General features: G+C 47.8%; 1 protein-coding gene across 6 annotated transcripts in view; it reads left to right on the forward strand.

Moving 5' to 3' along the window:
• The window catches only part of slc24a2a (solute carrier family 24 member 2a), a 168,463-nt gene that overhangs the window by 92,488 nt on the left and 55,570 nt on the right, over positions 1-20,405 (forward strand). For 3 of the 6 annotated variants that reach the window (XM_077202072.1, XM_077202068.1, XM_077202069.1), the window contains one exon: positions 2,086-2,136. The exons of the other annotated variants lie outside the window; for them this stretch is intronic. In XM_077202072.1, coding sequence (XP_077058187.1) covers positions 2,086-2,136 — 51 coding nt within the window. The remainder of the gene's footprint in view (positions 1-2,085; positions 2,137-20,405) is intronic. 6 annotated transcript variants of the gene reach the window in all.

Below are 20,405 nucleotides of genomic sequence, written 5' to 3' on the forward strand. Positions count from 1 at the left end.
ACAACCTTTCATGCTGTTCAGAAATTACGAACCGTATATGCAGTGGTTTTGTCTGTGTGTGCATGTGTTTTTTTTTACTGTCTGACCTCTTGCACAGCAGTTTGCATTCATTATTGAGCTCGACCCCCATGCCGGACCAACAGTTTCTCTATTTTTGGAATGATCTGTCTGCTCCGTCAAATGGACACGCATGCATTCATAAAGACGCTGTTATCTGTCATACTGCCCTTCCACCTAATTGCACACGAACATGCACAGACATTCACCCATGCCAATAACAGTCTGATAGGTTATTTTACGTGACCTTTATTATGTAACGTGAGCACACGCACACACTTGCATGCATTCGCACACCCTTTCCCAGCCGAATCGATGTTAAAAGCTTTGTGCCGCTAGGATGACCGGTCAACAGCTTCAGAGGTCATTCTGCAAGGTCGCCAGACTCATTACTTAACGAAAACATGTTTACATCATCTGTGAAGATCTTACAGATAGGTTACAAAAATCTGAAACCATGTAGACAATCTGAGATTTAAAATCTAACTTAAAGACACCATGAAATCAAACTTAGGCAAGGCAAGGCAAGTTTATTTATACAGCACATTTCATACACTATGGTTATTCTAAGTACACTTTGAGAAAAAAAAAATACACTTAAAAAAAATTTAGGTTAGCCTTACTGTTGTAAGCTAGTGTTCTTCAAAACAATTACACAATTCGTATTTAAAACATATAAGCATTCAAAACGTATAGTCTCTCACTTCCGCCAATATCGATGATTTTGATGACATCACGCTGCACTTCAACTTCTCATCAGATTTTCTGTCCAATCAACTGCTCTCTAGAATCTGAAGCGTCCCACCCCCTACACTATAAATAGACCCTAAAGTTGCGGCTAAAATCTGTGCACTTGTTCACACATTTACAAATGTCTAAATGGTGAATAGCACATAGTGCACTTTAAATGGGTTAGGGAAATATTCAGACTGTGTAAATATACTTTCCATTGGGATTAAATGAAGTCTGGTTTCATGTTAGTGTCACGCAAACCGCCGAAGCACGCACAATATCTGCTCCAGTCCAGAGAGACGATAACATGGAGCGGATCATATGCACGAGTCAGCTCAGACCACAAAACTTGGCCTTGTTCCTAATTCTTGTTTGAATTTTGTACTCCATATATATGCAAGAAATGGCTAACGGCATCACGACACAATGGTTTGAGACTGAACACTGCAAGTAACAGTAAAATAAAAATCAAATCGTTTCGAATGAAAATAACCTTTGCTTAGGTTAAGCATAGCAAATCCTTTTATACATAATTTTAGTATTGCTGTCTCACTTAGCCATACTTTTGTCTCTTTGTAAGTCTGGACTAGTTTGCAGCTTATTATTAACTTAGACAGGAAGGACGAGTCTGAAATAAATTATACCTCAATAATAGACTGCATGGACAAACAACGTTTGGATGCGTAATATGAAATTCTGCTCATGGATATCAACTTTCTTTGGTATTGTGTACACAAACATTCAAAAGTTTGAGGTCAGTACAATTTATTTAATAAAAAAAATACTTTTATTCAGCAAGGATGCATTCAATTATTCAAATGGGACAATAAAGACATGTAAAATGTTAAAAAAAGGTTTCAATTTCAACTACTGTTCTTTTTAACTATCTATTCATCAAAGAATCCTGAAAGTTTCTAAATAACATGAAGCAGCACATCTAATTTCAACATTGATAATAATATGAAATGTTTCTTGAGTATCAAATCAGCATATTAGAATGATTTCTAAAGGAGCAAAGCGTAGCTCAAGCAAATCTCTAAATATCTTTCAAAGGCATAAAACTACTACATTTAATAAAATGTAGTAGTTTTTTCTTTTTGTCTCTTTTTTTCTTTTTGTTCAGTTTTTTGCACTTATGCCTGTGAGATCGGCAGAGACAGATTTTGTTTTTAGCCTCCTCATTCTCACTGACACTTATATATATATATATATATATGTGTGTGTGTGTGTGTGTGTGCCCGTCCACATGTGCAAGCGTGTATTTCCTTACCCTTGTCTCTGTCTGTGATATTGTAGAGCTGGGGACTTATGGCAAGCTAAAATATTATCACTCAATGACCGAGGAAGGTAAGAATCTTTCTGTCATCCCTAATTTATCCTCTCTTTCTGCTTCGCCTCTCTACCCATGATGTTATTTATTCACATGAGTGTGAGAGAGAGTTTTCTTTTCCATTTTTTACTTTCATGACACTGTAGCCGAGATTTCACTAACATAAGTGCAAATCGTGGTTTCCATTCTTAATTTAGTATAATTTAAAATGTTCATGGTTATTTTTCTTTCAACTGTTTTTTTTGTTGTTGTTTTTTTTTCATTGTTCTGAAAAAAAAAAAGATTGTTTTGTTTGAAAGGGATTTATTTTTGTAATATAAATGCATGACAAAATGTGCAGGTAAACATGATCAGAAAACATCTGAAGTAAAACATTTAGAGTTATATATATTAACACTGTAAAATCAAAACATTTTATTGAACAGTTTATTGAACCATTAGACAAAATCTAAAAACATTTTTTTGCAGACTGTATGTGTTTTTGTTGAGTATGATATTTGATACATCTGGCTTTTATGGCTCATATAGTATGATAAACTGAGAATAGGGTGATCAAACTCGAGGAGGAAAAAGGTTAATTTTTTTATAGGCCCAAACTGAGCAATGCAATCTGGTACAGACATTCTGATAGCTTGTAATGTAAATCAGTAAGATATCCATAACAGTATAACAGACTACTTACATAAAATGCATATAAATATCAGTTCTCTTACGAGAGGTTCTCTCGTATTGCGTAAGCTAGCTTACGCTACGGGTAAAGTCATCTTTTCTCGAGATATTGAACCCAAAAATTATCCTTAATTTTGCATTTATTGTCAACCTAGTGCAGCAGCCAGCAGACCTAGTGCAGGCAAGCTTGCGTGCTCATTGGCTGCCATGCGGCAACTGCTGCAGCCTATCACTGAGCCTCGCGCGTGACGTCGCGCCCTTTATGCGTCACAGCCCACCAAAATGAGGGTGGCTTAGCGTATAAAAGCCAGGATCAGAGGCTGCATCATTGATTTCATCATCTTCAGCCAAGCTCTCCGCATCGCTGAACTCTGAGAGAAGCCGCCGCTGTTGAAACCAGCGACCATCAAGCAGAGGAAAGAGACTTTTTTAATGCTATTGCTTTCTGTGAGTGTTCGCCGCTGTGCCACTCACTTTCTAAAAAGAGTGCGAGGCGTTTTTGTAAAAATGCCTCGCATTTGCTGTGGATCGTGCAGAGCCCCGTCCAGCGCCGGAGACTGCCATGTGATCTGCGCTCTCTGCCTGGGCCCGGAACATGGGAAGAGCTTCCGCAGTCAACCCTGCGGGGTCGACTCGAGGCCTTCACTGTGGATACTGTCACCCTGCCCTCTGGACCGCGCAAGAAGAAGTGCCGTTCACAGAACGAGCGGAGCCTGAGGTCACACTGAAGAGCTCGCCGGATTACGTTACGTCCCGGCAGCTTCTCTCTCTCCTTCTCCGCCCCTCCCGGACGCGCAGCTGCCGGCTTCGGCCCTCACTGCCACCGCCTCAGGGGACGAAGCTGAAGGAATGGACCCAGGCGACAGCTGTTCCATCCTGACATCGGACAGCGAGGAGTGGTCGAGTTCTCATCACTCCGACTCCTCCTCGATCCAGGAAGGCTACAAAAGCTAATGCAGCGGTGTATACGGCAGCCAACGAGCCGGTAATGCAACCTGCTCGCCTGCACACAACTGCCGTTTACAAGATTACGAGCGCTCACGCTTACTAGTACACGCCCGGCGCTGCTCGCGCATCACAAAGTTGTCTCAAAACGTTCCCCATTCAAGCAAGCGGGACATCACATGTGAAACAGCCAGCCATAGCTGTCAGCGAGCCGCCGTATTCATGCACCGAGGGCGCACGCATGGCTATGAATGTAAGTTACGTGCCCGCTTACGAGCGCTCACGCTTACTAATAAACGGCCGGCGTTGCTCGCGCATCACAAAGTTATCTCAAACGTTCCCCGTTCAAGCAACCGGGACGTCACATGTGAAACAGCCAGCCTTCGCTGTCTGCGAGCCGGCGTATTCATGCACCGAGGGTCGCGCACGGCTAGGAATGTAAGTTATGTGCCCGCTTACGAGTGCTCACGCTTACTGGTAAACACCCGGCGTTGCTCACGCATCACAAAGTTATCTCAAACGTTCCCCGTTCAAGCAATCGGGACGTCACATGTGAAACAGACAGCCATAGCTGTCAGCGAGCCGCCGTATTCAAGCACTGAGGGCGTGCGCGCCGTGCCCATACCTCCGGTTCAATTTTCTGAGCCCAGGAAGTGTGGCGATCGGAACCCGGAGGCTACTCTGCCCGTGGCTATAAAGTAAGTTACAATGCCCGCTTACGAGCGCTCACGCTTACTAATAAACCCCTGGCGCTGCTCGCGCATCACAAAGAAGGGTATAATGTCTAGTTATCCGGCTCAGGCCGATGGTGTCATAAGTGTAGAAAAGGTGCCCACATCTCAGTGTTCACCCCTACACACAAACACTAAACCCGTGTCTCTCGCTCTCACAGAGCCCACTCTCTTAAAGCTGGTAAATGCCGCTTGAGTGCTAGATGTAGAGAATGTGTCCACAAACCTGTGCTCATACCTACTCGCTGTCCGCTCTGTTACACGGCAACAGCCTCACAGCGGCCAAGTTATGAATGTAAGTCACATTTGAGCACGGACTGAGACAAAAGTGAAAGCGGATGTAGCGCATCTACTCCGCGCAGAAATAGCCAAACTGCTGTGCAAAGGGGCCATAGAACCAGTGCCTCCTTCTCTGAGCGAGTCAGGCTTTTACAGCCGTTATGTTCTCCTACCCAAGAAGGACGGAGCTCTAAGACCTATCTTAGATCTGAGATATTTGAACAAAGCTCTCATGATACGGCTGTTCAAAATGCTCACGACCAGACAAATCCTCTCGCAAATTCGCCCGAGGGACTGGTTTATCTCTCTCAATCTGAAAGATGCATCCTTTCAAATCCCGATAGTCCCCCGTCACAGGCCATTCTTGAGATTCGCCTTCGACGGTCGGGCATATCAATACACCGTCCTCCCGGTATGCCTGTCTGTGGCACCCCGTACATTTACGAAGTGCATGGATGTGGCTCTCGCCCACCTGAGAGTAAAAGGGCTGCGAATTCTAAACTATTATAATTGACAATTGGCTGATTTTAGCACAGACAGAGATAGAACTTTTATCTCACAGAACACTGCTTCTCAGCCATCTGGAAATCTTGGGCCTCATGGTCAACTGGACCAAGAGCTCATTAATGCCCAGTCAGTCAGTTTCCTTTCTCGGAATAGAACTGGACTCCGTGGCTATGATGGCCCGCCTATCGACACAAATCGCGCGTGCCGTGTTCGACACCTGGCCGTGTGTTCCTTTCCAGGAAGGCAGCATCACACCTCTGAAGACATTCCAGAGGATGCTAGGCTGTATGGCATCAGCTGCGGCTGTACTTCAGCTGGGTTTGCTGTGCATGCGCCCGCTACAACGCTGGCTGAACGCCCAAGTGCCTCACCAGGCTTGGGTTTCAGGCTACAGATGAATCAGAGTGACTCAGAGCTGCGTTTTGGCTCTGCAGCCCTGGTTAGTGGCCGACTGGTACCAGCGGGGAGTGACAATGGGGGCTGTCTCACACCGAAAGGTCATCTCGACGGACGCCTCCAACTCAGGTTGGGGCGCCGTCTTCGAGGGCAGACCGGTCTTTGGCCTGTCGTCAGACCAAGAGAGACGCTTCCACATAAACTGTCTGGAAATGATAGCGGTCGGGAACGCACTCAAACGCTTCCTCCCGTTCATACAGGACCACCATGTGCTAGTCCACTCGGACAACATGTCTGTGGTGTCCTACATAAACCATCAGGGTGGTGTCAGATCCAGAAGCCTCTGCCATCTGACGGAACACCTTCTTGTATGGTCTCAGTTCCACCTGCGCTCGCTGAGAGCTGCACGTGTGCTAGGCCACTTGAACGATGGTCCAGACAATCTGTCCAGGAACCACGTTCCCCCAGGGGAATGGTCCCTGCACCTCCAGACAGTCCAGTTACTGTGGCGCCTTTTCGGCAAAGCGAAAGTCGACCTGTTTGCGTCAAAAGACAACGCTCACTGCCCACTGTTTTTTTCAAAGAACGATTATGTGCTGGCCCAAACCTGGCCCAGCCTCCCACTTTATGCTTTCCCTCCGTCTCTCTGTCACCACAGGTAATCAAGAGGATCAGGGAAACGCGCCACTCGGTGCTCCTTATAGCCCCGCGCTGGGAGAATCAAACCTGGTTCCCGGAGCTGATGTGGCTGTCTCACACAGCCCCTTGGCCGATTCCGGTGAGGAGAGATCTCCTCTCTCAAGCCCGCGGCTCAATCTGGCATCCCCATCCAGAGCGCTGGTCTCTGCACGTATGGTTAGTCAACGGATACCCGTTGTCCTGCCAGAAGGAGTGATGAACACGATTACGCAATCCAGACCTCCCTCTACGAGGCGGCTTTACGCGTCTAAATGGTCGTTGTTCTCCAAATGGTGCGCTGATAGAGATCTAGACCCACGAACGTGTGGGGTCCCGGGGTGGCTTGGCTTCCTTCAAGAGCTGTTGGATAAGGGCAGGTCCCCATCCACGCTTAAAGTTTATGTGGCGGTCGTTGCAGCATTCGCTGAGTCGACGCGCGGCCAGTCAGTAGGAAGAAACAAGCTCGTCATCCGCTTCCTTAGAGGAGCTGGACGGATGAAAATCCCCCGCGCCCCCCGTCGGTTCCCATGTGGGATCTTTCATTGGTCCTAGAGGCCCTGAAAGCTTTCCCCTTTGAACCGTTAGACTCCGTGGACCTAAAGAACCTCTCGCTCAAAACCGTTTTTCTGACAGCTCTGTCATCAGTTAAACGTGTGGGGGATTGACACGCGCTATCTGTTAGCCCTGCATGTCTTGAGTTCGGGCAAAATGACTCTAAGGTCATCCTTAAGCCAAGACATGGTTATGTCCCTAAAGTGTTGGGCACCCCCTTCAGAGCGCAGGTCATTTCTCTTTCGGCTCTGCCAGCATCCGATAGTGAGGGTGATGTTAATCTCCTCTGCCCCGTCAGGGCGCTGAGGACTTACATTATGCGCTCCGCCTCTTTCAGGCGTTTGGAACAGCTCTTTGTCTCGTTCGGTGGGTGCACCAAGGGTCTCGCCGCCTCGAAACAGAGCCTGTCCAGATGGATAGTGGAAGCTATCACATCTGCTTATGAGTCTAAAGGTCTGCAATGCCCCTTGGGCATCAGAGCGCATTTCACCAGAGGTGTGGCCTCGTTGTGGGCTTGGTCCAGCGGAATTTCCATCCAAGACATTTGTGAGGCGGCAGGCTGGGCCTCTCCGTCCACATTTGTTAGGTTTTATAACCTGGAAGTTCCCGCCTTGCAGGCTAGACTTCTGTCAGTGTGAGCGGTGTGTTTGTCCTGCCCAGATTATCATGCGCAGACTTCTCTCACGTTATGTTAGCTCTCCTGGTTGAGCTGCACTTTATAGTGAATAGTTATATGGACAGGCGACGCCGCTCTTTATACCCTGTATGTGCTTATAACATGTGCTGGCCCGCACTACTGGCCACCTGTTTCCCACTTATCTATGTTACCCGAGAATCTTGGGACTCATGAAGTGGAGGCTGGGCGCGCATGGCGTTGACAATGGGTTCCCGTAGCGTAAGCTAGTTTACGCAATACGAGAGAACCTCTCGTAAGAGAACGTACTCGGTTACATACGTAACCTCGGTTCTCTCTAGAAAAGGGAACTAGTATTGCGTAACCCGACCGTGCAGGCGCCACGAGCGACTTTCGCTTCAGCTAATGAAACCAGTGATGCAGCCTCTGAGCCTAGCTTTTATATGCTAAGCCACCCCCATTTTGGCGGGCTGTGACGCGTAGAGGGCGCGACGTCACGCGCGAGGCTCAGTGATAGGCTGCAGCAGTTGCCGCACGGCAGCCAATGAGCACGCAAGCTTGCCTGCTCTTGGTCTGCTGGCGTCTGCACTGCGTTGACAATAAATGCAAAATTAAGGATAATTTTTGGCTTCAATATCTCGAGAAAAGATGACTGTACCCGTAGTGAAAGCTAGCTTACGCAATACTCGTTCCCTCTTCTAGAGAGAACCGAGGTTACGTATGTAACCGAGTACGTTATCACTGGATTATCTACCAATACTTTGTCTATGTGAGATAGTATTTAAATGCTTAGTTTTTATGATCAAAGCTCTCAAGTTTCAAACCATATAATGCAAAACAATACAATGATTGAGAGATGAACAAACAAATGTTCTTCAAAAGCCTGATTGATCATATTTGATACACACATTTGAACATGATTTTTTTTAAAAAAGAAAAAGCTGTATGGATAATCAAGTAAACCTCAGTTGGTTTAAAACAGTAAATGTTCAAGTTGAAATATTACTAACAATACAAAAGTCAGTAAAGATTTCAAAACAAAAAGACATGTGAACCACAATGTGAAGGTGGATGTTTTTACAATTAGACTAAAAGGCAATTTACTTGCTAAAAAACCCTGTAAAGTAGCAATCAACTGATCATTTAGAGGTTTCAATTTAAATATATTTGCATATCAATTACAATACAAGGCTTTATAGGGTTAACGACCACATGAAATTAAAATTAGAATTTTGTGGCTTTGAGTTCACTTCTTCTAGCTTTGAGGTCAAGTATTAGTTTTGAGCATGCAACTAAATGTTTACAGAACTAACCTATAACAGATATACTCATTTAAAATACATAGTCTCTTTTTTCATGAAATATATCAATGATTCATCCAGTACTACACATTTCTGGCCAATCAAGTGCTCACCAGAATAAGAAGGACATTGATTAGGAGCTGACTAGCAAGTCATTTATTTTTTTAAATAGCTTCTTCCAAAACATCCTGTTTCAATAAATACGTCAAAGCTTAAAATAAAAACGAATAGTTGGTAGAACGTACACAAAGTTTTCCGATAAGAGAGCACCATTACTCGTCACTGTCTGTGACTGCTCGGCAATCCGTGAGAGTCAGATAACGTGCCTGGCAGCATTCAGACACGCACAGAAATAGATGCTAAGAAACGTACGTCACAGTGTTGAGACGAAGAGGAGTGAGTCATTCTATAACTAGAGTTATGCAATACCAGCAGCGCAGGGATAATGCAATAATAACAGGCCCCCGACTCTCTCTCTCTCTCTCTCTCTCTCTCTCTCTCTCTCTCTCTCTCTCTCTCTCTCTCTCTCTCTCTCTCTCTCTCTCTCTCTCTCTCTCACTAATGCAATAATGTCAGTTCTAAGACATCTGTTATGGCTGAATTGCTTAAGTCTCTTTGAGGATCCATAACATCTAAGGCAACAGAATGACAAATCACAGTGTGCGTGTGCGTGTGCGTGTGTGTGTGTGTGTGTGTGTGTGTGTGTGTTACACAGAGTTACAAAGTTCTAATTTTAGTTCCCTCCTCCGCACTAAACAGACTTTGATGTAATATTCAGCATAGGAAGGTACATGAGTCAATATTTTATCTGACTCTATTTAGAGTAACTCTACCATACTCTGCTTGTATTTAGAGTAAACCAACAACAATACATTATTAATGCTATATTTTTAAATGAATAAAAGGCCACTTAAGTGTACTTAAAGAGTACATTTTCATTACTATGTTTCTTAAAGGGATACTATTATGCCCTTTTACGAAGTCTTGATTTTGTTTTTGGGGTGTATATTATTAATGAAGATTATATATTATTAAATAAATAAAATGCCACTTTAGTGTAGGCTACTTAAAGAGAGTATGCTACAATTTTATGACTATGTTTCTTAAAGGGGTCCTATTATGGCCTTTTACGAAGTATTGATTTTGTTTTTGGGGTGTACTAGAATATGTTTTCATGCTTGATTGTTAAAAAAACCCCACATTTTTACATTATTACAGCTCTGCTCTCCCCAGTCTGGTTGAACACGTCGTTTTCAAAGAAGCCCCTCCTTCCGAAATACAAAATGTGCTGTGATTGATTAGCTGGCCCAGTATGTTGTGATTGGCAGCTCTTAGCATGTGTTTGGGAAATGTTCCGCCCCTTCATAACCACAAACACTACTCAGATGTAAATATTAATGATGGCGCAAATTTCAAACCATTTCGAGCCCGATCCATACCCTGACAATGTTAACAAACAAGAGGATTGTGCTGAACAGTTTTCAAGAATGGACTTTGCAAGCACAGATTTTACAGGACATTTCAAAATGGTATGTTTTTTTTGTTGTATTTTTCTTATAGAAACGATGTTATATCACATTTGTCGGGAAACTATCATAATACAAACAGTAATCGATCACAAATACATGGATCATTTTCCTAGGGGCGGTGAACAGCCTTACAAAAGCAAAGAGCTTAACGTTATAAAAGCTAAAGTAAACACTAACTTACATTAATAATGTAATGTTAGCTAGCAGGCTAGCGGAGGCAAAGCTTTGCTCTTTGTTTACATCCTAGCTAAAGCAACTACACAAAGCTTATATTTGGAACTGTTAATAGAAAACACAACTACAAATAATAAGACATACTTACAAGTTGTGATCCATAAACAACAAATTGACCTGACTAAATGGGAATGGCTACGTCTTTCAGGAGAATCTTTTGTGCGTATAGCCTGCATTGTACTCTGTCTGTCTGCTGTTCTCCGTAAAATGTGAAAAAAAGAAAAACATTGAGGAACAGTGTATAAAATAAATTTTAACCACTCTAAGTAGGGTTGGGTATCGTTTTTTTTGTTTGTTTGTTTTTTTTCAATACCAGTGCCAATCAATACTTTTAAAACGGTACCGGTGCCTAAACGGTGCCTGAACCGATACTTAAAAAAAAAAAAAAAAAAATGTAAGAGCTTCAAAACGATGGTGAATGAAATAAAAAATAAAATAAAAATCTTAAAATGTTACAATATATTGAAATGTTTTACTATACTTAAAGGTACAATATGTAAGTTCCCTTTCGAGAGGTCTCTCCTATTGCGTAAGTAGCTTACGCTATGGGAAAACTCCTTTTCTCGAGAATATTGAAGTCTTTATGTAAAGGCATTGCAGCTGCACAGCTGACAGCAATGAACGAAGGAAGCTCAGTCATTGGCTGTGCTGCGGCAACTTGCTCGAACCAAAGACGGGGCGACTCTGAATGCGCGACCAATGAGCGCGCTTCGCGCCCGCGCGCGTCAGAGCCCGCCAAGATGGGCGTGGCCAAGAGCTATTTATTGGGCGCCCCGTCATGAGAGTTCTTTAGATTTAATCTCCTTCAGCGAACACCTTCTTCGCTGGATCCTCCGGATTATTGAAGCCTTCGCCGCCGTCGAAAAGCATACCAGCGGGATTGCTACGAGGACGTCGGCACCTTCAGCCGCCTTCGAACGCCATCCTACTGAGCCATCCGGCGTGCCACACACGCAAGTATCTTTACATCTGTTCGCCCCGCGACACTTGTAAAAGAGCAATTTTCTGAGGCGTTGTTTCAAATGCCTTCCTGCGCGTCGTGCAGAGACCTTCTCCCGGACGGGGATCGTCACATCATCTGCGCTCGCTGCCTGGGCCGGGACCACGCAGAAGCTGCTTTGACCAAGGGTGGATGCCCGGAATGTGATGACCTGGGTCTCTCCGCACTGCGGGCTCGCCTCGCCGCTTTCGCCGTGAGCGAGCCCATCGCCGCCACCCCTCTGTTTGAGCCGCGCACTAAGAAAAAACGCCGCTAACAGAGGCTTCCTGAACCGGAGCTCAGTGACGTCATGCCGAGCCAGTCTCCGCGTGCTTCACCGCCGCTCTTGCCTTCCCCACCGCCGGTTCAGTTCACCCAGCCGGACCCACACCCCTCTAGCAGAGCGGTGGGCCTTGTGACTTTCGGCGCGTCCGAGGACGATGGGGGAATGGATGACAGCTTGTCCATCGACGCTGCATCGGACGACTGGCCGGGCTCCACTCTCGACCCCGCCCCGTCGACGCTAGCTAGCACGAGCAGGGGGCTCCACCATGGATACGGAGATTATCCGCGTCCTCTCGAAGGCCGTGGAGGACCTCGGGCTCGATTGGTCTTCTCCCGAAGAACCAACCCGAAGCCGACTGGATGAGTGGTTTCTGCAGGGGCGCCAGCAGGCCCCTCGGCAAAGGCCTTCTCCCTTCTTCCCGGAGGTTCATGACGAACTCACCAAGTCATGGAAAGCCCCCCACTCTGCGAGTCTGAAGCCTTCTTTTTCTTCGTCGCTCTCCTCTGTGGACGGCGCGAAGGAAAGAGGCTACGAGGGAACGCCGCCCCTCGAGGAGGCCGTGGCCAATCATCTCTGCCCGCCCTCCACCACCGGATGGAAAGCCAAAGCTTCCCACCCCTCGAAGCCCTGCCGCACTACTTCTGCTCTCGCCGGTCGCGCCTACGTCGCCGCCGGCCAAGCTGCATCAGCGCTTCACTCAATGGCGGTACTTCAAGTGTTCCAAGCTAAGCTTCTCTGCTCTATGGACGAATCTGGCCCCGAACCCGAAGCCTTTAAGGACCTACGCAGTGCAACTGATATAGCTCTGCGAGCCACGAAGGCCACCGCCCAGTCTATTGGCCGCGCCATGGCTAATTTGACTGTTCTTGAGCGCCATCTGTGGCTGACTCTGACGGAGATGAAGGACGCGGATAAGGCGCCGTTTCTCGACGCGCCTATCTCCACCAGCGGGCTGTTTGGACCGGCGGCTAAAGGTTTCGCCGAACGCTTCACTGAGGCCCAGAACGCTTCACAAGCTATGCGCCATTTCCTGCCCAAGCGCTCCAGCTCATCGCAGTGCAGACAGAGACCGCCACAGCCGCAGCGGGCTAGAACAGCTCCCACCGCCTCTCAGCCCGCGCCTCATGCTGACGCTCGACGCCGCTCGCGCTCCCACAACCGCAAGCCGCTTCCTGAGCGACGGGGTCCTCGGCCCAAGATTGTGCAGAACCCTGAGCCTCGAAAGCCGTCCTAGCCACATGAATGAGTAGAGAGAGTGCGTGTCTCGCAAAAGCCGGACCACTCTCTCTGCAAAAGCTCAAACATTACCCAGTCCCCTTACAGGTGGCTGGAAATGTCCATACAGCAGTCAATGGGCCAGTCACAGAGCTCGCTCACCTGCAAACAAACGCCGTTTTTACGGCGACGCACAGAAAATACAAAAAGAGTCTTTTTCTGCCTGTGTCACTAAGGGTTCACATGTCCACAAAGTGTGCATTCCCAGATACTGTCAAAACAGTGCCAAATTCCTTCCCAGCTCAGGCTGCGCGCCCCATGAATGTAGATCACGTGCCTACGGTCATGTACGCACCACTACACACAAGCACTGTTCACACAGTTATGAATTCATCCCCAGTAAAAGCGGGAAACATTATAAAAGTGACGCGTCTGCCTACCACTGTTTAAGCACCCCCACTTATAAACACTGTCCTTACAGTGTCAAACACAACACCAGCTCAGGCTGCGAGTTTTACAGACATAGCGCGCGTCATGAGAGTTCTTTAGATTTAATCTCCTTCAGCGAACACCTTCTTCGCTGGATCCTCCGGATTATTGAAGCCTTCGCCGCCGTCGAAAAGCATACCAGCGGGATTGCTACGAGGACGTCGGCACCTTCAGCCGCCTTCGAACGCCATCCTACTGAGCCATCCGGCGTGCCACACACGCAAGTATCTTTACATCTGTTCGCCCCGCGACACTTGTAAAAGAGCAATTTTCTGAGGCGTTGTTTCAAATGCCTTCCTGCGCGTCGTGCAGAGACCTTCTCCCGGACGGGGATCGTCACATCATCTGCGCTCGCTGCCTGGGCCGGGACCACGCAGAAGCTGCTTTGACCAAGGGTGGATGCCCGGAATGTGATGACCTGGGTCTCTCCGCAGATTATCCGCGTCCTCTCGAAGGCCGTGGAGGACCTCGGGCTCGATTGGTCTTCTCCCGAAGAACCAACCCGAAGCCGACTGGATGAGTGGTTTCTGCAGGGGCGCCAGCAGGCCCCTCGGCAAAGGCCTTCTCCCTTCTTCCCGGAGGTTCATGACGAACTCACCAAGTCATGGAAAGCCCCCCACTCTGCGAGTCTGAAGCCTTCTTTTTCTTCGTCGCTCTCCTCTGTGGACGGCGCGAAGGAAAGAGGCTACGAGGGAACGCCGCCCCTCGAGGAGGCCGTGGCCAATCATCTCTGCCCGCCCTCCACCACCGGATGGAAAGCCAAAGCTTCCCACCCCTCGAAGCCCTGCCGCACTACTTCTGCTCTCGCCGGTCGCGCCTACGTCGCCGCCGGCCAAGCTGCATCAGCGCTTCACTCAATGGCGGTACTTCAAGTGTTCCAAGCTAAGCTTCTCTGCTCTATGGACGAATCTGGCCCCGAACCCGAAGCCTTTAAGGACCTACGCAGTGCAACTGATATAGCTCTGCGAGCCACGAAGGCCACCGCCCAGTCTATTGGCCGCGCCATGGCTAATTTGACTGTTCTTGAGCGCCATCTGTGGCTGACTCTGACGGAGATGAAGGACGCGGATAAGGCGCCGTTTCTCGACGCGCCTATCTCCACCAGCGGGCTGTTTGGACCGGCGGTTAAAGGTTTCGCCGAACGCTTCACTGAGGCCCAGAACGCTTCACAAGCTATGCGCCATTTCCTGCCCAAGCGCTCCAGCTCATCGCAGTGCAGACAGAGACCGCCACAGCCGCAGCGGGCTAGAACAGCTCCCACCGCCTCTCAGCCCGCGCCTCATGCTGACGCTCGACGCCGCTCGCGCTCCCACAACCGCAAGCCGCTTCCTGAGCGACGGGGTCCTCGGCCCAAGATTGTGCTGAACCCTGAGCCTCGAAAGCCGTCCTAGCCACAGGAATGAGAAGAGAGAGTGCGTGTCTCGCAAAAGCCGGACCACTCTCTCTGCAAAAGCTCAAACATTACCCAGTCCCCTTACAGGTGGCTGGAAATGTCCATACAGCAGTCAATGGGCCAGTCACAGAGCTCGCTCACCTGCAAACAAACGCCGTTTTTACGGCGACGCACAGAAAACACAAAAAGAGTCTTTTTCTGCCTGTGTCACTAAGGGTTCACATGTCCACAAAGTGTGCATTCCCAGATACTGTCAAAACAGTGCCAAATTCCTTCCCAGCTCAGGCTGCGCGCCCCATGAATGTAGATCACGTGCCTACGGTCATGTACGCACCACTACACACAAGCACTGTTCACACAGTTATGAATTCATCCCCAGTAAAAGCGGGAAACATTATAAAAGTGACGCGTCTGCCTACCACTGTTTAAGCACCCCCACTTATAAACACTGTCCTTACAGTGTCAAACACAACACCAGCTCAGGCTGCGAGTTTTACAGACATAGCGCGCGCTGTTGTAAGCACACACGCGGCTATTCACTCAGCTGCTCAGCGCGCGCCCGCGCCTCTGAGAGCTACGAGCTCAGGCGATTCGCTGGCCGGGTCCCTACGTCACAGCGGCCCGCCCCTAGCCTTTATTCAGCCCATATCTGTACACGCAGCGGCATGGGAAAACATTCCAGATATGCCGAAATGGGTATTGAATATAGTAAAGCACGGATACTCGCTCCAGTTCGCTCGCAGACCACCACGTTTTACGACTGTGGTCGAGACGAAAGTGAGAAAGGAGTGTTCACAGGTTCTACGCACCGAGGTGCGCAAACTAATAGAAAAGGGCGCTGTGGAAACTGTTCCCCCCTCTATGAGCGAGGCAGGTTTTTACAGCCGCTATTTTCTCGTCCCGAAAAAGGATGGTGGTCTCCGCCCCATCCTAGATCTCAGACACCTGAACAAAGCACTAATGATTTGCTCGTTCAGAATGTTAACAACCAAGCATATCCTCGCGCAAGTACGCCCAGGAGATTGGTTTCTCTCAGTGGATCTGAAAGATGCTTACTTTCACATTCCAATAGCGCCTCATCACAGGCCGTTTCTGAGATTCGCTTTCGAGGGACAGTCTTACCAGTACACAGTACTTCCGTTCGGCCTGTCCCTGGCTCCCCGTACATTCACGAAATGTATGGACGCAGCACTTTCCCCCTTGAGACGAAGGGGAGTGCGAATACTGAATTATCTCGACGATTGGCTGGTCCTAGCACAATCAGAGAGTCAGTTAATAACACACAGATCTTGGATTATCAGCCATTTAGAATGCCTGGGTCTAAGAATCAATTTAGCAAAAAGCATACTATCTCCCAGCCAGAGGATTTCTTTCCTGGGAATAGTTCTAGACTCGATGCAAATGACAGCGCGTCTCTCATCAGAGCGCGCGCTCACCATCCGGCGCCTTGCAACATCATTCAGGGCGGGCGCGCGCACCCCCGTCAAGCGGTTTCAGAGGATGCTCGGTCTCATGGCCTCAGCATCGGCCGTACTCCAGCTAGGATTGTTGCATATGCGCCCTCTCCAACGCTGGCTCAAGAGCCGCGTCCCTACTCACGCGTGGCGTTCGGGCCACTTTTTAATCAGAGCGAACCACGGCTGTATAAAAGCCCTGACGCACTGGAAAGCCGCCGACTGTTACCGGTCAGGTGTGAGTCTGGGTGTGAACACAAGGAGAAAGATGATAACGACAGATGCCTCCAAAATAGGTTGGGGGGCCCTTTACGAGGGCAGGCCTGTCTCCGGCTTTTGGTCAAACCCGGAGAAGCGCCTACACATAAACTGTCTGGAGATGAAAGCGGTCGCTTTGGCTCTCAGAGCCCTGCTTCCACATCTAAAAAACGAACACGTCCTGGTCCGAACGGACAACATGACGGTAGTGTCGTACATAAATCGCCAGGGTGGACTCAGGTCGAGCTCCATGCATTCAATGGCCAGGAGACTCATTTTATGGTCCCAGCACAACTTGCGCTCGCTGAGAGCAGCGCATGTGCCAGGCGCCCTGAACCAGGGGGCAGACATGCTATCCAGAGACAAGATTCTCCCAGGAGAATGGGCTCTCAACCCGCTGACGATTCAATGGTTATGGAAAACCTTTGGCAAAGCGGAGATCGACCTCTTCGCCTCCAAGGAGAACGCGCACTGCTCTCTTTTCTTCACGAAGAGCACGGACGCGCTCGCCCAGAGCTGGCCGAGCCGCCCCTTATATGTCTTTCCCCCGATCGCGATGCTGCCACAGGTCATCAGTCGGGTCAGAGAGGAGAAAAACGCAGTGCTTCTGATAGCCCCACTCTGGAAGAACCAAACATGGTTTCCAGATCTGATGCAAATGCAATCTGCACCACGGCCGATTCCACTGAGGCCAGACCTCCTCAGTCAGGCCAGCGGGATGATATTTCATCCCCGCCCAGATCTGTGGGCCCTTCATGCATGGCCCCTCAACGGGTTCCCAGGAACCTCACGAGCGGAGCGCTAAAAACCATCGCTGAGGCGCGGGCGCCCTCCACGAGACGCTTATATGCCCAGAAATGGAAAGTGTTCAGTGACTGGTGTAATGCCAAGGGCCTGAACCCTGAGACATGCGAGATTACGAACGTACTCGCTTTTCTACAAGGGCTTCTGGAGGCGGGCCGCACCCCCTCCACGCTCAAAGTATATGTGGCGGCCATCACAGCGTCACACAACCCTGTAATGGAACGTCCATTGGGAAGAAACGACCTAATTATTCGTTTCCTAAGGGGCTAGGAGGATGAACCCTTCACTTCCCCCCTCAGTGTCGATCTGGGACCTAGCTACTGTCCTAGACGCTCTTAAAGGGCCCCCGTTCGAACCACTCCGAACCGTGCACCTTAAACAGCTCTCGCTCAAAACTGCGCTCTTGCTGGCACTCGCCTCGGTCAAGAGATTGGGCGACCTGCACGCGCTTTCGACAAGCGCTGCCTGCCTAGAATTCGGACCTAACGACTGCAGGGTCGTCCTTATACCGAAACATGGGTATATTCCTAAAGTGCTCACCACTCCCTTCAGAGCACAGGTTATCTCCCTAACTGCGCTATCGTCTCCAGCAGACGAACACGACGCTAATCTACTCTGCCCCGTTAGGGCTCTCAGAGTGTATTTGGAGCGTTCTGCCCTATTCAGACAGACAGAACAACTGTTTGTATGCTTTGGCGGCCGTACGAAAGGTTCCGCGGTTTCAAAGCAGAGAATCTCTCACTGGATAGTTGAGGCTATAGCGCTGGCTTATGAAGCTAAGGGACTTCAATGCCCCTGGGGAGTCAAAGCACACTCCACCAGGAGTGTGGCTTCTTCCTGGGCATTGTCGAGCGGGATACCGATCGAGGATATTTGTGCGGCGGCAGGCTGGGCCTCACCGTCCACATTTATCAGGTTCTACAACCTACAGGTCCTGACATTGCATTCCAATGTACTATCAGCATGATACTAGTTGAACTACGAGTTCGTATCTAGATTATGTATGTGCTTGTGTCACACTGAGCGCCTTCTAGCCGCTCTGTATTTTTCCCACATATAAAGCTCGCCTCTGCCGGCTAGTTGGATGATAACTTTGCTTTTCAGCTCAGGCACCTGCCTCTGGCTATCATAAGGCGAAGTTCAGCACGCACTGCGTTTTGCATGGTGTTCCCATAGCGTAAGCTACTTACGCAATAGGAGAGACCTCTCGAAAGGGAACGACTCGGTTACTAACGTAACCTCGGTTCCCTGAGAGGAGGGAACGAGTATTGCGTAAGCTGCCGTGCTTGTGCTTGGTTAGTTCGCTTCAGTCGTTTTAACCTAAAGAACTCTCATGACGGGGCGCCCAATAAATAGCTCTTGGCCACGCCCATCTTGGCAGGCTCTGACGCGCGCGGGCGCGAAGGGCGCTCATTGGTCGCGCATTCAGAGTCGCCCCGTCATTGGTTCAAGCAAGTTGCCGCAGCATAGCCAATGACCGAGCTTCCTTCGTTCATTGCTGTCAGCTGTGCAGCTGCAATGCGTTTTACATAAAGACTTCAATATTCTCGAGAAAAGGAGTTTTCCCATAGCGTAAGCTACTTACGCAATACTCGTTCCCTCCTCTCAGGGAACCGAGGTTACGTTAGTAACCGAGTCGATTTTTGTGATAAAATATCCAAAAATCACTTTCACAGTGTGATATATGTCCTGCAGTTGTGTACTTACAATATTCCAAAAGTTTCCAAAGATTTTTAATTTAACTTAAATTTAACTTAAATAATTTAACATTAAAAAAAAATGTAAGAGCTTCAAAACGGTGGTGAATGATATTAAAGAACATCTTTTTTTATTGAAAAAAATACAAAATTCTTAAAATTTAACAATATATTAAAATGTTTTAGTATACTTAAAGGTAAAATATGTAAGATTTTTGTTATAAAATATCCAAAAATCACTTTCACAGTGTGATATATGTCCTGCAGTTGTATACTTACAATATTCCAAAAGTTCCCAAAGATTTTTTATTTCAGATAAATTCCAATTTTAAATAATGGCGCGTCCCGGACTCCCTGTTCACTTGTCACCTATCAATGACGTAATATCCATAGTAGCCAAGAAGACAGACGTGGACAACAGTGTTACATCTAGCGGCACGCTCACGTTGTTGTTGTTGTTTCGTTCAAACATTATGGACCATGACAAGCAGACTTTGGGACAAAAGGAGAAATTAAACGAGGATCAATATCAGCGTGGCGTTTTCGAGATGCCGAGAGCTCCACGTCCGTGACAAACTTCGACTTGATAGAGACGCCGCTCTTGCATGTACTTTATTAGACAGGTGAGCAAATGTACATAAAACTAATCAATGTTATATAGTTCAACATGATGAAATGTTAGAATATGATCTTTATGTAATTCGAATGTTGATCTAGCTTACTGCTAGTCTCATACAGCCAACAAACTAACACATAGAGTAACATTATAACTTTCAACACACTCAAATGCAGTTTAGTATGATAGTGTAGACCAAGTGAAACAGCCCTGCGTTACCTCACAAGTTTCATTCTTCTAATAAACTGACCTGTGTGAGTATTAATGCAGAACTTGCGGGTAGTTCAGTAGAATGAAATGTCGTTATTCCTTTATATCCGCGGGACCTGCGTTTGGCGCTGATATCTGAAGCTTTATCTTTGCGCTGATGGCGCAAAACCCCTCATGGAAGAAGAACGCCGTCATGTTTACAACTGTGAAAATGAGCGCTCATCAGGACTAAATGTTCGCCGGTCTGTTGTAGGGACATGGACTTTTCACACTAAACATGTCGTGGAACAAAACTAACTTTGATTGATTGCCTGCTTGTGTATTTTACAAACTTTAAATGTATTGTTTTGCTAGTACTTAAGTGTATTTAAATGCCTGAAACCTAAAATAAACTTTATGTGGTTGAAAACACTGAATAGTTGGGATATAT

This window comes from Siphateles boraxobius, unplaced genomic scaffold (genome assembly GCF_051911475.1).
Source record: "Siphateles boraxobius isolate OS27281-9 unplaced genomic scaffold, OSU_SipBor_1 48, whole genome shotgun sequence".
In the NCBI taxonomy this organism is placed as follows: Eukaryota; Metazoa; Chordata; class Actinopteri; order Cypriniformes; family Leuciscidae; genus Siphateles; species Siphateles boraxobius.